The sequence below is a fragment of the Carettochelys insculpta genome, chromosome 9 (genome assembly GCF_033958435.1).
Source record: "Carettochelys insculpta isolate YL-2023 chromosome 9, ASM3395843v1, whole genome shotgun sequence".
Taxonomy (NCBI): domain Eukaryota; kingdom Metazoa; phylum Chordata; order Testudines; family Carettochelyidae; genus Carettochelys; species Carettochelys insculpta.
In genome coordinates this window covers 12,451,947-12,468,920 of record NC_134145.1, presented here as the reverse complement: position 1 = coordinate 12,468,920, position 16,974 = coordinate 12,451,947, and the positions used below count along the sequence as shown (strand labels likewise).

The following is a 16,974-nucleotide window of genomic DNA, read 5'->3' as shown; positions in this document are numbered from 1 at the left end:
GCAGTGGCTACTGGCAGGGGGCAGAAATCTCTGGGCACTGCTGACCCTGTACACTCCCATCTCCATGTGTCATCCCTCCCTCCTCCCTCAACAACACGCATGTTAGCAACTGTAGGGAGCAAACAGCCAAAAGCTGCTCTAAGAAGCTCCGCTGCCAATGTTGATTGTGGGGTTCCATGGGGCATTTGAAATCTCCCTGGGACAGCAAAGGGGATGTGCATGTGGCTGGGGGACTCAGCAGTCAGGGAGTGCAGGTGCTGAACTTTGGCTGGAGCTCCTGCCCGAGCCAGGACTATTCCTGGTGCTGGGACACCAAGGGCCAATTTAACTCGCTGTTTATGGCTTCAGCATCTGCACCAAATGAAGCAGGATCCTACAGACAACAGCCTTCTTCACGGTACTGCCCTGATTAATTCCCAGAGCACCATCCTTTTGCACTGAATGAGGCATTGGTCCTGCAGAAAAATAGTATATAGTCATGTAACTGAGACTGTATCATAATGTTTAGTCACAGAAAAGACTGAATTTAGGTTGTACAGGCTGCTTTAATTCTAGCATTTCCTAATTTTTGAGAGACTGAGTCTGCCATCTTGTGTCTTTTTAATGTAATTTTTGTGTGTAATTTCCTAGCCTTTTAATAAAACAAATTGTAGTGACCCTTGTAAGGGGTGGAACGTCTACATAAATAGTACAGACTTCTGCCAATTTAGCTAATGAAGTAAGTGCTAGAGACAAGATAGAGGACATAATATTAGCTCAACGTCTGCAGAAAGGACACAGTCTCTTCCTCTCCTGCAACAGAAGTTACTGCAATGAAAGATGTTCTCTCCCCTACCTTGTCTGTGTCACACTATGGCGACACCACCACCAACACTGCAAATGACTGGAGTAAATGACAGTTGTTATAGGTTGCTTTCTCTCCTTGGATCAGCCACTGGAGGAGGGATTAACACAGACTTTGCCAGTGGGTTTCACAGACTTTTGTTGACAGCAGAGGAATGGAGATATTCAGGACTGTTGGGTTCCAATCCAGGTTTTGGAAGAGAGTGTTCTTTAATGGTCAAAGACTTGTTCAGCTCAGCCATGACCCTTTCTGTCTGTCTCCCCTCCAGCCTGATTTTTGTGTCAGTCCTGTCTCTCCTATGACCCCTCATCCCACTTCCCTTCCTGGCTGCTTGTCCTCTTAATCTCTTTGCCAAGATAGACCATGTTTCCACCTCTTTGACTCCTCATCCCATTTCCAGTTTCCTTATCTACCCAGTCTCAGTCTTTTCTCCATCCCAGTCTCCTTGTGTAGCCAGTCTCCATCGCCCTGCATAATTTGCTGTCCAATCTCTGTTTCTTGTGCACCAACTCCTTGTCACAGTCTCTTTATCTTTCCCGGTATCCTCCCGCCCCATCCAGACTATTTGTTCTGGTATTGTCTCTCCACAGCTCTTCATCCTATATGGTCTACATTCCCATCCTTAAGTGTCTTGCATTCTACCATTACGCCAATTTGCCTCCTCCTGTCCCTGTCCAAGTCTTTCCCTCCAGGCTCCTTATTTTAGTCTACTCCCCAGCATTCAGTTCCTCAGATCTCTGTATTTCAGGTGAGTTGCTTTCTCCTACTTTTCTGTTCCCTAGGCAGCAGTGGGACAATTGAGATCACAGGTGAGACATTCTCCTTCATCTGAGTTCTGACAGCACTACACTGGCAGCTGGCAAGCTGGAGCAGCAACTCAGAGAAAGTCATTCTCAGCCCATACTACTCTGAGATCACACTTAGTGCAGATGGATAAGCTGGGTGGGTCAGTTGTGGCATAGTGTGTAGCTATGAATTGTTTAACTGTGCCAAAAGCTTATGTTATAATTGAGGTGTGAGAAATCCAGTGGAAGGGAGAAGGGCATCAAGATGGAGTGACAAACTTACTTTAAATAGGAAGTAGAAGTGTGTTTTATAAATTTCTTGTATAGTACAAGTAAAGCCTCGTTCTGTGGGGTCTTGCGTGAATGCCGGACGATGAGAATTTCAGGTTCAGAGAGTTAATTTTTAATCATCATTTGTTTATTGTAAAGGATTTTGATAAAGTGGTTCCTCAGTTTCTTTTTAGGTGAGAGTTGTTCAAACCCAAATTTTAGGTGAGTTGTTGAACTGAAATCAGATTTAAGTCTCTGGGAATATTCTGTGAAGAACAGACTTGTGAGCAGTAAAAAGAGAAATAGAAGATACAGTAAATGTTGATACTGTAATGCATCGTCAGGTATATACTGTTTCTTGTGAAAGGAGCCTAAATAGATATTACTTTGCAGATCTCTCTTTTTTGGAAATATATCAAACTTACTGCAGTAATTAAAAAGTTATGTTGCTGTGTTTTTAAAATACAGAAGTTCAGAAACATTTTGGACAACAACAGGAATGTTCCCCCAGGAATTCATTATTAGTTTTCATAAATGTGTAAAAATCAGCAAGATCACAATCCAGTGTTACTTAGGTAAGAATGCAATATCTTAATGCAGTGGTTTAATTTCCACAGTACAGGGTGAACCTCTCTAATCCAGCACTTTCTGATCCAGCATCATCTGTAATCTGACATGATTTTAGTTAGCTGGACAGTCACTCATGTGGCCAAGTTTCCTGTGGTCTCATAAAGTTTGGCTAGAGCCGCTAATCCTGGGTCTCAGTGCTCTGTGCTATTATTTAGCTGTAATTTACCCCAAATGTCTTCTGAGAGCCCAGTCAGTAATGGAAGTGTTGGTAGTGCTGCTAGTATTGACCTCTTGTAGTCTGGCAAATTCTCTCATCTGCACCAGTCAGGTCCCAATGGTGCCGGACAAGAGAGGATCAACCTGTAGTATCCTATTCTGAAACTAACAGTTTAAAAAACAATCCACGAGACTCTAAGTGAGCAAACCAGTGATTCTTTGATTCCAATGTATGTTGCATCAGCCAATTGGGAAAGCACGATATGCTGGAGAGAGATGAACATCTTTTTTAATAGCCTGGGCTTTTTGTGCATTATATCATTATGATATGTTGAGGAACAGACTTATTTTTCCCTATTTGCGGTAGTGATTAATTTATGCTTTGAAGCATGAGAATGAATTGGCCTGATAAATTTAACCTACCTAAGGTAATTTTATTTTACTAAACAATTTACTTTGTTGATGGTAGTTAATAAATTGTCTGAACAATTTTGTAAATTAATTATATGTTTAAACAAAAAGTATTTTCTCTTAAGTTTTGAATGTGTTGTTTTTTGATATAATAAAGAAAGAAATAGAAATATTGTGAGCTCAGGAGCTAGGAACTCAAGCTTTAGCTTATTTTGGGAAGATCACTTATGAACATTTGTCTTCAGTTTCCGCACCTGTAAAATGAGGATGGTGATAATATTACCTACCTACCCAACCAGATACCATATCAATAAATTAGCTAATGTTGATAAAATTCTTTGAAGATGAAAAGTGATGCATGATATGAAGTACTGCTATTATTAATAAACAGTAATATAAAACTTGGCAGATTTCAGTGTTCCAGCTATGCTGATTTCTTTTTAAATTTATTTTAGTGAAGAGTTTAAGGATTGAGAAAAGTTTGTCTAAAGATCCAGTATATTTTGAAGAGTGTACAGAAAAAGGTAAGTAATCAACTGTGGAACAACTCAGATTGGATGGAAACTGTATAGGTCTTTATGTATTGGCTCATTCATTATCTTACTATTTCTGTGCCTTTGGAAAAATAAAGTTCATAACAGTTTATTAAGGTATTTATTTTAGTTTGTAAAATTGGTTGGTATACTGGATAGGACTGTGACTGGCTGTTTTTATTACTATGGACATAACCCACAAAATTTATATTCCATTAATGTTACCAGCAAGATGTGCTGGAAATCCATATGAATATATACTTGAAAAAACAGTGTGACATGAAACAATGTAGCAATAGAACTTCCTTCATAAGAGTCAAAATATTTTCCAGAGCACAACCCTGAGTTTTGTAAATTTAAGTTTGAATTTGCATTTTTGTAATTTAAAATATCAGAAAACATTGATTTGTTGTAAAAATTGCATAGACTTTTACACTATGGGCCTAATCTTAAAATCACTGATGTATACATCACTTTCCTTATGTGAATGGGCTCATTCATTTCAATGAGACTGCTCATGTAAAGTGAAGTTACTTTGTATATAAATGTTTGCATCATTGGGCTGTTCATTGGCTGCTTTGACATTACACTAATCTCTCACCATGCGAGCACAATTGGTTCCCAAATTTCTGCTTGTAGGCGAAAACTCATAAGAGTGACACTAAATTTCCATTTAAATACATCTAAAAGTCTCCAGTTCATTCCAAGTGCTTGTAACTGGACATAAACCAGTTGAGTTTAGGTACTTTGCTGATATATTTGAATAGCTTGGCACCAGAAATAGGGTGTAATGCATGTATATAGAGCAGGGATTCCCAACCTATGGGTTGGGACCCAAACATGGGTCCCATTGGATTTGTTTCAGGTCACCAGCTGTGCAGTTCCCAGCTGCATGTGGCTGTTAAAGAAGCCATTTACAGTTTCTTAACATTGCTGCCTCAGATGGATATCTATCAATAGAGAGCGATGCTAAAGATGGCAGCTATTTCTATCACTAGGGATAGCAATTACCTTATGCCTAGGTGCTGAAAATGTAACACTTGAGTTAATTGATTTTAATAACTGTTACCTGCTGGAAGCAGGAGGGCTGGGGGAGCCACCCACCCTAGCAGCTCCAGTGAAGAGGCTGTGGGAGAAAGAGGAGGAGGAGGAGGAGTGTCTAAGCCTGGGGCCATTTAGGGTTACAGGGGGCGTCTAAGACTGGGAGGAAGTTTGGGGCTGCAGGGAGAGTCTCAGACTGGGGGTGGTTTGGGGCTGCTGGGGAGGTGTAAAGCTGGGGGCAGTTTGGGGCTGCTGGGGAGGTGTAAAGCTGGGGGCAGTTTGGGGCTGCAGGGAGGGGTGTAAACCTGGGGGCAGTGTGGGGCTGCAGGGGGAGTCTAAGGCTGAGGGCAGTTTGTGGCTGCTGAGGGTGTCTAAGGCTGGGGGTGGTTTGGGGCTGCTGGGGGGTTAAGGCTGGGGGAAGTTTGGGACTGAGGGTGCGGGTCTGTAGGGCGGGCGGGGGTGGGGGACTGATACAGTAAACCCTTGAGTTACCCAGGGGTTGTTCCTGGAACCTCTGCATAACTCAAGTTTTCCTGCAAGAGGAGGAGAGCCAGGAACCACCAGCGCTCGTCAGTTTCCTGGCTCCCAGAGTGGCAGTAGCTGGGAACCAGGGACAGGCTGATTCCAGACTCCCCATTCCTTGTGGAACCTGGATACTGATCAGCTTATGGCTGGTTAGTTTCACATTGCCGCCAGCACAGGGTAGGGAACCGGACTAAGAGCCTTCTCCCTCTCTATCCCCAGACGCAGGGCTGTCAGACAGCTGCATGTCTGAGGGACGGGAGGGAGAAGGCTCCAGCCATGGGGCTGCAGGTCTCCCCGCCCCCCGGCCAGGGACCCCATGGCTGACTCATATAAGCATATAAGGAAGTTCACTCGTTTAGTGAACAAAGGTAGGTATGCACGTCTCTCATTTTAGCGAGTACTCATAAGTAAAGTACTCATTAAGTGAGGGATGAGTGTACAAGAGAATGGTGGCATAGTGAAAACTAGAAAAGGAAAAAGTTTAAAATGTTAATAGCTATAGTGCATGTTTTCACAGAAGTTGTTATAGTTTTGACATTTAAAAACTCCTTGTCTTGTGCATGTTTAAACTTTAGCATGAACCCTAAATTAAACACGTGTTTGTATTTGCTAACTAGAATGGAGCTTGAGCCAGTCCAAAAATAACTTAAAACACTGAAATTATGGTGATGATCTGTTTAAACTGCACAACCGTATGCCATATATATACATATATATGGCATATGTATATTTATATATATGTATATAAATAAAACATTAGATCATATGGTAAGATTGTTTGTTCCTGTGTCTTTGAACAATATTTAGTGTACTGAGGATATTACAAAGAACTGTGCCTGACAATATGGGGTCTAGATCTCAGTTTGGCCCTTTATGTCCTATTCAGACAAGAATCACTTTATTTTAATATCAGCTATGCCACTCTGTGGACTGAGGTGGGTGACTTAAGTTCTCTCTCTTTTTTCTCAGCTATAAATTAGGGTTATTTATTATTCATGTATTTATTTCTCCTGCTTATATTTCGTAAATGATAATTGTGAAGACTGATTAATTTTTGTAAAGCACTATATACGTGCTGAAAGTATTACTCGTATGTTTTATTTTATACTCAAAAATTAAAAGCCTATTTGAGCAGTCTAATGCATGACAGTTTTTTATATCCCATAGGGGCATTTTAAAAGCCACTTTAATTGTACAGTAAACCCTCGAGTTCTGCGGCGGTTATGTTTCTGCAACATCTGCATAACTTGAATTTTTGTGCAAGTCGAGGGGAGACAAGAACCAGGATGAAGCTGGGCTAGTCAATTTCTTGGCTCCCAGAATGGCAGGGAGCCAGGATCCAGGCATAGCCTGGTTCCCATCTACCTGCTGCTTGTGGGACCTGGGAAACTGACCAGATGGTTCCCAGCTCCTCTCCATTTGTAAAGAGAAGGAAACTGCAGCAGCCTTGGTCAGTTTCCTGGCTCCAGCCAGTGCAGGGGAGCTGGGAACCAGAGGCAGCCTGGCTCCCAGCTCCCCTCCACTTCTTGGAGCCAGGAAATTATCCAGGGCTGCTGCCCTGCTCAGTTTCCTAGCTCTGCAAGTGGAGAGGAGCTGGCAGCCAGGCTGCTGCCTCGTTCCCTGCTCCCCACCACTTCAGGGACCAGGAAACGGCTCCTGTCAGGGGCAGCACCTGTAAGTCAGTCTGCTATCCTTGACACGAGCAGGGAAACTGGTCCTGTTAGGCAGAGCAGCCGGACTCGCGGCTGCCACCCCTGACAGGAGCAGGAAGCCGCTCCTGTCAGGGGTGGCAGTGCCATTAACCTGAGACACAAACAACTTGATTGCGTGTATCTCAGGGGTTTACTGTATATTTAAATTAGAACATGACTAAAATTGTTTGTATTGTTTAATTGTCTGTTAATAATTTGTGCATACAATGTAGGCTCTCAACCCTTAACTTTCATGAACTTTCAAGTCCAGTGGAAATTTATCATAGCATTGTAAATATATAAACTCATTGTTTTCAATAAAATTTATGTTATAGATTTACAATACACAGAAGGGGCACTTCAAACAGAAGAATTTTCTGTGAGTACATTCAACATACAGTATTAGTATCACAGGTAATGGGGTGGATAGACTAGTTACAAAGGCCTTCAGTCAATGCAATTCAATACATACTCTTTTAGAGATTTGGGTAAATTCCTAGGTCTTGGCTATGTTTTTTATATATTACAATATAAATATCCATACAATCAGATCTTCTAATTTTGCTAAATATCCATCTGAAGAAGTGTGGTACTGTAATCATTCTTGGCCCAGCTGTTGTCTTGAAAGGTTCATGAGTTCCAGGGCTTCAAGGAAAAGAGAAGGGCTATTTTGTATTCCTCTAATTCAAGGTAGCTCTGAAAACTGAAATGTAAACATGTTTCCAGCCTTCTGCTATACGTTAAATGTTAAACTTCCTCACAGAAGTTGGTTGAACATCTATATTATTACAATGAAACTAATAAGTGCTTTCTCTCTTCTACAGCTTCCTGAATTCCAGGCTACTCACTTGAGATTCATTATCAAATCTGCCTTTGATCATTTTGTTTCAGTGCACACAGTGATGGCAGAAGGCATAGCAGAAAGTATTTAAGACCAAATTTAAAGAATTGCTTCAAAAATATTTGTAATGATATTTGTAGTATAAAGGGTGCACTCACACACACAGATCTAGTATGTCCCCCCCAGCAATTTAATGTGTAAGGCAGTACACCTATTGTAATAATACCTGTGTAGTTTTCCAGTGTAGAGTACAAATGCTGAAGAAATGCTTTTTTGCTTAACCTCTACTGTTCAGGTATAATTGATTCCATTTATGAACTGCAATATGTTGATTAAAAGGCTATTTAAGATGCATTGTTTTAAAATTAATTCAAAAATTTTTTCTATGAAATATGTCCCTCAGAGAAAAAAAAATGTGTGAAATATTCAAACTTGGGGCCCTCCGTCCCAGCCCTAAAAGAAGTCCTTACAAAATTCATCAGCTTGCGGTACAGCTGAAATCCTTAGGTAAGAAAAGAGGATGATGACAACTTCTGTTGAAATATTTAAATACCACGCAGAAGCCACTTGAGATGGTTTGATATATTTTAATTGCTCCTATTCAACTCATTGCTTCTATAAATATTTTTTTCAAATCAGGTCACAGCTGCCTAGGTTTTGTGCTGTGACTGTCATAAACAAATATTAATAGAACCAATGATGATGTACATTAATACAAATTGTTTCATCCATAAACCTGCTGTAATGTATGCAAGTGAATATTTAGAAATACTGCCTGTAAATAATAGAAACGATCCTTTTTTTTTTAAAACAAGGATCAATGTGCAATCATTTGTTTTGTATGCTAATACACTATTCCAACAGTCAAACCATTTGTACAGCTTTCAATTACTAATATTTATTTTATTTATTTCAATTTTAAAAGTACTTAATTGACTAGTTATAACACCTTGCGCCAGTGCTGTTTCTATGGTACTGAACATTATCTAAATCACTTGGTACCAGGATGCACTCCTGTTAAGGTTTCACTGATGAGGCTGGGTTTCAAACCTCAAAGGGATTAATCTTGCAGTCCTAAAGCAAGCGAAAAACTCCAATTAATCTCATGGGAATTTTACCTTCATCAGAGCTGAAGTACTGGGCACACATGATATCTGCATTTATTGGAATAAAATATTTTTCTTCACACTCACTGTTTCATATTTTAATTACAAGAACCGTAGGAATATAGACCCAAATTATTTCTGCGATATTAAGTCCTAAGTTTTATGATATCAAATGCCACCTGAACTATTAAGGATGAGCAAATGAAAGCCATTACGCCTATGGAGTATTATCCATGATTTTTTTTTTTTAAGAGACAAGTAGTTTCACTATTTGAAAAGTTTTGGTTCAGGGGTATATGAACAGAGCAGAGATAAATCTATAAAAACTACTCTTGATCTTTGTACTCCTTTTATTCTCCATTTCTGTTTTGTTTTACTTGTACTTCTTATATGCTGACCTGAAGCTGATGGGTACATCTGTCAGTCCATACTGGATTAGCAGCAGTGTTATTTCAAAATAAGATGTTCTGGAATAGCTTATTTCGAAATAATGCTGCTACACACGAAATGGATTTTGAAATAGCCCTCAGCTATTCTGAAATAGAGCATCTACACGTAGGCTACATCTACATTAGTGAGTTTTTTCTGAAAAAGCTGGATCTTTCAAAAAACCTGTAGTGCATCTACACACAAAATGGGTTCTTTCATTACTAAATCAGAAGAATGCAGTACTTTTCCTGGTGGCCTTCTTCCGCTCCAAGATGAGGAAGAGCGCCTTTTTCTGAGATTCTTTTGGGGAAAAGAAAAGGGGGAAAATGCCACACAATCCTTTTTTCGAAAGAGCAGTCCTCCATGGTGCTGGATTTTTCGATCCCCAGCGTTTTCTGGCCCATTCTTTTGAAAGAGCGGCCGGGGTGTGTGGTCACTTTCTGTTGAAAAATCAATTCACTCTTTCAATGTCATTTTTGGATGTGGTCACAATCTTTTGAAGGAAGTTTTTTCAGAGGAGATCTTCCAAAAGAAGTTCTTTTGGAGGACCGCTGTAGTGTAGTCCTAGCCCTTAGAGCCTATTTTGAAATAGAGCTATTGGACGCTTATTTCAAAATAGGCTCTATTCCCTGCCTACACAGCCTGAAATAGGTGCTATTCCTCATGGAATGAGGTTTACTTATTTCCAAGTAAGCCAACTACTATTTCAAACTTATTTTGACGTAGTGGCTGCATTGTGTAGATGCTAGCAAAGTTATTTTGAAATAACAGCTGTTCAAAAAAAAAAAAAACTTTGCTGTGTAGACATCTCAGAGAGGTTTTTCCTTTAATTTCAAATGGTATTGAATCAAGCCACATTGATGTCTGAATCTTGACTAAGATGTAACTCATGCAATATACTTGCCTGCATATTTTTGTCTCTCCTGGATGAGTATAATTTTAATCTCTAATTTCTATAATTATTTTAAAATAAGCAGGAGTAAAATGTACATTCTAAAAAGGACAAAACAAGTTTAGTGATCACTTTTTCCAGTCAGATCACTTTATCCTTGGGTCTTCTGATTTGTTCATCTATATTTGTTTTTCCAAAATTGCACGTATCTCCTGTGGATGATAATTCCAAGGTCCTGGTCCACCCTGTAAAATGAATAATACACAGAATTGTTCAAATACACTCCCATTAGGCTGGCATCTCCAGTGGTGTGTAGCTGGCATATCCATCTTCTACACCACACACCTGAAGGCTGTGGTGAAGGAGGAAGTGTGGCCTAAGTGTGTTGCACTCAGCTGGTAAATGGTATCATTGGTAGATGAACCATTGAGACTCATTGCCAGCCGTGCATAGGTTAGAACAGCTTGCACCAGAGCCAGCTAGATAATAATGGAGCCTTACATTGCTGTCTAATGGCTACCCTTTCTTCTGCACCCTGTCTTCATGCAGAAAAATGCAGTCATGAGTCTGGCCTAATATCTTTTTTTTTTTTAAACAAACTTTTAGATATGTATCAGTATAGTAAATTACAAAGTAAAATACAGTTTTAATTGCTACAAGTTTAATGCTGAAACTTGAAAGATCTAAATTAGATAGGAGTAGACTCTTGTAACAGGCATGGTCTCCAACTACCAGATAATAATTAGCATTTTATATCTAAATATTATACAAATATTGATTCAAACTTCAAAAACACTCTTATGATCTAGGAAAAAAAAACAATCAGTCCTGTAGTACCTGTACTAACAATTTTATCTTTTAGGTAATGAACTTTTGTGGATAAGACCCACTTCAGATTCTCAAGCAGAGGAATGTGTCTTACCCACAAAGGCTCATTACCTAATAAAAAAATGGTTAGTCTTTAAGGTGCTACAGGATATGTTGTTTTTGTGAAGCTATAGACTTACATACCTATCCCTCTTGTGATCAAGTTAAATATTATTTTTATGCAAGGATAGATTCTATGCAGAGATTAAGGGCAATTAACAAGTCAGAGGAACAGCTGGTGTTAGAATGTAGTGTTTCTTTGCTCTCGTTCCTGTGCTCAGTATGTATGTGCTTACACTTCATTTTAGGAAGGACTACATATATACTGAGGCAGAGGCAAGACATACATTAAAAATATGCATGAATGCCGAGACTTTTGGTGCTAATTGTTACTTAATGAACAATATGCATAAAACTGTAAAGTTTTTTAGAAAGGGAACACAGTGAAAAATGTTTATTAATATTATGGGATAGCATATGCCTATTTTAAGACATTAAAATGACATTGAAATATGCTCAGAGTTCATTACCTTATAGACTACCTTTCCTCCTTGAATCACGTAAAGTCTTTCTGGCAGAGCTGCATATTTTGAACTGCTCAGGTTTTCCATAGTATCTAAAACCACTGGACAGGAAGGATTCTCTTTCAAAAGAAATTGTGCAGCATTTTTTCTATCTTGAAGGTTTTGGTGATTTTTAATATCAATGTTATTTTTAAAAGCCCATCCATCTTTTAAAAAAAAAAAAAAAAAAAAAAAAGAAGAGAGGGGAAAGTGATTATCTATATTGTGTACAGGCCACTGCTGGAAGTCAGTAAAATTGGCTAGACAGACTACTGCTCTGAATGAATATGGCTATTCTGTGTGCTTATCTGTAGACTAAGGCCAGTGTTTCAGTTCAGGAAAGACTTACATGTCCTCAGCATTACACATATCAGAGAGACAGCTGTATTGGTCTGTATCTTCGAGAAAATAAGAAGTCCTGTGGAACCTTATAGACTAGCAGCTATTTTCGAGCATAAGCTTTCATGGGCAAAGACCCGCTTCATCAGATGCATGAGTGGGGTTGGGCAGGGGGTTCCACAGGGGTGAGCCATTCCCAGTCTCTGTTTAATCCTTGGCTGGAGTCAAATTTGCAGTTCAGAGATTTCTCTCTCCATTTGATTTTTGAAATTTCTTTGTTTTAGGACTGCTACTTTTAAGTCTGTTACTGAGTGCCCAGGGAGATTGAAGTGCTCTCCCACAGGTTTCTGTACCTACTGTTCCTGATGTCTGATTTATGTCTATTTATTCTTTTATGTAGAGACTGTCCAGTTTGGCCAATGTAAATTGTAGTGGGGCATTGCTGGCACATGATGGCATATATTATATCAGTAGATGTGCAGGTAGAGGAGCCCCCAATGGTATGGTTGATGTTAGGTCCTATGATGACATATCTACACCAGTGATATAATCACAGGACCTAACATCTGAACTGCAATTTATTTGCAAGTTTGACTCCATCAACCAGGATTAAACATAGACTGGCAGTGGCTCACCCCTTACAACTTCTCTGTCCTGGGTGTTACTATCTCCCCATTACACTCTGACAATGGGCCCACATCCCCCTGTCTGATCTGACTTTTTTTTTCCTTTTTTGATACAACTCATGCATCTGATGAAGTGGGTCTTTGCCCACAAAAGCTTATGCTCCAAAACATCTGTTAGTCTATAAGGTGCCACAGGACTTCTTCTCGAAGATTACACATGAGTATCTTCATATATGTTCAACTGGGCTGCTTATGTACAACGTCTAAATATGTGCACAAATGATTGCAGAGTTAGGGCCCAAAGCTGATGCTTTATATAGCCTCTCTTATTTTGAATTCCAGTAGATTTTCCTGTTGGTAGTTTAATTTTTCTGTCCAATATACCATACTATGGAGTCTTAGAGTTTAAGGCTAGAAGGGAGGACCAAATCATTTATTTAGTCTGACCTCCTGTGTATCACTAGACACCAACCCCACCTAGCACCCACACTCTAAATCCAACAACCAAATTAAGGCCAAAGTATTAGAGCCCAGAGGTAACTAAACTACGTACCACAGGAGAGGATGGAGAACTGCAGTGCATTAATGCCTGAAGCCCCTACAGGGGCAGGGAAATGATTGATAGATACCTACATAATCCAGGCAAGTGATCCATACCCACATGTTGCAGGGAAGGCAACTCTCCCCTGCCCCACCCCAAGCCTAAGTTCATTGCCAACCTGATCTGGGGTGAAATTTCTCCCTGATCACAAATCATTTAGATCCTGAGCATATGAGTAAGAATCAGCCAAACAGCTGAATGAAAGACTGCTGGGTCCCCTGGCCATCCTCATCTAATGTCTTGTCTCCAGTTGTGGCAATCCCTGATGCTTTAGTGGCAGGGGATTTAAAAACATACTAGATAAAAGACATCCTTTTCTGATGCCTGTTGGTAGCCCAATGAAACCCTGAAGTATGAACTTTTAGGAATATAAAATATAAGCCAGGCATTAGCCCCAGAGCTATTGAGTCCTGCCCACATCGTGATTCAAACACAAGGATCCAGATCCATCATCATACATTTAACTGTTTTGTTTTCTATACAGTACCTGTTGCATGAGCTTCCTCAACGTAGATTATAAGGAAATCGGCTATGGAGTTAAAATCTTCGACAAGCTGGTTGAACTCGCCGAATTTGAAAAGAAATGAAGGTCAGGTGCAGCTTCCAAAATTCAGGACTAAAGGCCTGTTGTCTGTAAGAGACACTTAAAAGATTGCTTCATATCATGTTAAACAGGTGATGAGAGAAACAGGGTTGTGGTTAAAGTGTGGACTCAGATTCAGGCTCTATTCTTAGCCTTGTCACACGCTTCCCATGTGATCTTACATAAATCACTTACTACCTATTTTTTCCAAAGATGGTACTGAGTGCCTCTGAAAAACCAGGCCATTAGTTTCTCTGTACCTCAATATCAGTACATTAATTTACCACAGGAATGGCTTCCTTCTTCCACCATGGCCCTATCTGATTTATTCAGGCCCCAATTCTACAATACATTTTATGAAGACAGAATCCTATGCCCATTCAAAGCCCCAGTGATGCCAGTGGGGCTCCATATAGGAGCAGGCATCTATCCAGAGTTTATTGCAGGATCCAAGCCTTACCTGTAAGCATTTTGGGGAAGTGGAGCTCTGTTTTACTAAATCTAAGTACAGCAACAAGAATAATGGGCTCTCACTCTCAACTGAGGTCTCTAAATGCTACTGTAAAACAAATGAGTATGAAGGTTCTTAAAAATATTCTGCAAGTTCCTTAAAGAATAAATATAATGAAAGCTCAGATTTTCAAATCTGAATGCCTAAATTTAGGCTCACACATACATTTTAAGCACTTAAATGCAAGTGTCTTGATTTTTCAGACATGTTGAGTTCCCACAACTCCAACTAGTGTCATGGGAAGTGACAGGTTGTGGGGGGAAAAAATATTCCCTTTTATTTCAGTGCCTACATTTTGTTATAGGAGCCTTGTAATAGACAGCTAGGTCTGTAAACTTTGGATATTTTTGATAATGCATCCCAGGCTTTCATGATTTGAATGTGATTTGGCAATCTTCTTGAACAGGCAAAACTCTTATTTGCTATCACTCTATTAAACAACTTCTTTTCAAGCCACAGAAGTTGATGTTTCTGGCCCCAAACTATTAACTGCTTATTAACTATTAACCCCCAAACACTTCCTTGAATTTGCAGAACCTTGATTTGAGAATGCTTGCAAGGACTTAAAAACATTGGCTGTGCTTAATTTCAAAATCTGATGTTACCATTATCCTTCTCAAAAAGGTCTAATCTTGGATTCACCTCATTGCATGTACGTTTTTGATATGTAAGCCATGCTATATCAAATCTGAAGTTGTACTGTCTGGGGAATTTTAAGCCCTGATTAATATAGTGGGTACTACAGCATGCAGCTTAATGTTTAAGCATGTGCTACAAAGATCAAAGTGGAGGACAAAGTACAAACTAGTTTTTCTCTCTCAGCATTATTTTTTGGCCATTTGGAATCTGTAACAAATGTCATCCATTGTCTGGACTTTAATCTGGTTAATGATGTTGGGATAGGGGTTTTCTCCACTCATGTAATAACGTTATGGAGTCATGGGGTCACATTCTGGAACTGCTCTGAGAGGCCACTCAGGACTCTGGGTTAGCGCTCCCTCTCTCTCTCCAAGGCAAGCTTACACAGCTTTTACCTTCCTGGGTCTGACCTCAGAACATTCAGCATCCCCTTGCATCATGTTTGCCTGGATGGGACTCCTGGGGAAGCCAGAGGACCCAGAACCCCAACTCTGCAGTCAGCAGTGACTCAGCCAGCATGCAGAGCAGAAGGGTTTATTAGTCAAAAGGAGCGCCGCTTATCAAAAATCTTGTTAGCACGGAAGACAGGAATGTTCAGTAAACTTCATCTTGTGGGGGGAGGAGGCCAGAGCCAGGGCTCCGAGTCTCGCTCTACTCCCCAAGCCAGCAGAGACTAACCTGCTTCTATCTGCCTGGCCTTAGCCATCCCCATTGCTCCTCCTCTGGCTTTTTCTCAGCTTCCTGGGCAAAAGGGTGTCATCTGATCTCATACCCTTCCTAACCTGAGCCCAGGAAGAGTATCTGCCATTGTTTGCTACAGGCAGCAGGGCAGCCACAACTGCTCTGAGGGTTTCAGCAAAAGTCACATGCCCGATTCCCATGACCGCCTAGGCATTGGTGCAGTCCCCAGGGAAACTGAGGCATACCCAGTGTTAGTACCACATGAAACATAATACAAATAAAAGCCCCATTCATCACAACCAGTATACAAAATATATTAAATAGTAGCAGAGGGGGAGCTGTTCTAGTCTATATACTATCAAAACAAAAAAGCAGTCAAGTAGCACTGAGCTTTTGTGGGACAGACCCACTTTTTCAGACCATAGCCATACCAGAATAGACTCAATATTTAAGGCATAGGGCATGGCTATGGTCTGAAGTGAGTCTGTCCCACAAAAGCTCACCTAATAAAATATTTTGTTAATCTTTAAAGTGCTACTTGACTGCTTTTTTGTTTTGAAAATATATTATGTACATGTTTCTGGTTATATTTGCCTCTTCTTTCTCCATAATGAATTATTGCATTGATTTTCAGTAAATGCTCTCCCCAGATCCAGGACAGTAGGTCAGAAATTTAATAACTGTGTGAATTAAAAAAACTAAATAGCACAGTAGCACAGATATAAAATCACCAGTGTGTGTATATAGTTGAGATGCTCCAGTGTTGGAATATATCCTTTTCTGCTTTACAGATCCTTTTGCAGATAGTTACTCTACATATGTTTGCAGACTCTGTAATTGAACCTGCAAGCTAACGCTTAGCCCCACCCTCAGGCTCCAGACATGTCTGAGACAGTTTGAATATAATTCTCTGTTTAATTTACCATCCTAACCATGAGGACCCAACCTTTTTGGATGACTTTACTAACCTTGCATGAAGTCCAAGATGTGATGCATTTCATCCCTAAAGTCTGCCACTGGAGTATTGGGAGCATTATATCCTTCAAAAGCTTCATCTTCCAGACTTTTCCACTTCACTTTCAGAACAAAGAGTAAATATTTGAAGCTGAAGAAAGTTGGACCCCAGTTCTCAAAGCTGAACTTTGGATTCCAGCCAATGCTGCTCTTTTGCCCCAGTTTTAGAATATAACTTTTCATCATTTCCGGGAACAATATCATCAGCACTTTGCCAACTGCAACACACACAGATACATACAAAAGAATCAAAGCTTTTTGTATGATTACTTTGATTTTGAACATCTTGTCAAAAGCAGACCGACCGGCTTCAAAGGGAAACAGTGCCAGGGCCCTGAAGCAAAGGTGAAAGAGGAGGGGAAATGAGACTAAAGTTAATAGTGGCTGGTCAATCAT

At 40.0% G+C, this 16,974-nt stretch overlaps 2 protein-coding genes across 5 annotated transcripts in view; one reads left to right on the top strand and one right to left on the bottom strand.

The window, feature by feature from the left end:
- The window catches only part of IFT25 (intraflagellar transport 25), a 12,402-nt gene extending 4,553 nt beyond the window's left edge, over nt 1-7,849 (top strand). For all 4 annotated transcript variants that reach the window (XM_075002363.1, XM_075002361.1, XM_075002364.1 and 1 more), the window contains 4 exons: nt 2,368-2,474; nt 3,552-3,620; nt 7,222-7,265; nt 7,711-7,849. In XM_075002363.1, the coding sequence (XP_074858464.1) occupies nt 2,368-2,474; nt 3,552-3,620; nt 7,222-7,265; nt 7,711-7,818 (328 nt within the window). In that variant the 3' untranslated portion in view covers nt 7,819-7,849. The remainder of the gene's footprint in view (nt 1-2,367; nt 2,475-3,551; nt 3,621-7,221; nt 7,266-7,710) is intronic.
- Nucleotides 7,711-16,974, bottom strand: DIO1 (iodothyronine deiodinase 1). Its single transcript, XM_075002360.1, has 4 exons — nt 16,533-16,974; nt 13,638-13,781; nt 11,552-11,751; nt 7,711-10,399 (listed from the first exon to the last, which is right to left on the bottom strand). The coding sequence occupies exons 1-4, from the start codon at nt 16,972-16,974 to the stop codon at nt 10,334-10,336; spliced, it is 852 nt and encodes a 283-aa protein (XP_074858461.1). The 3' UTR covers nt 7,711-10,333.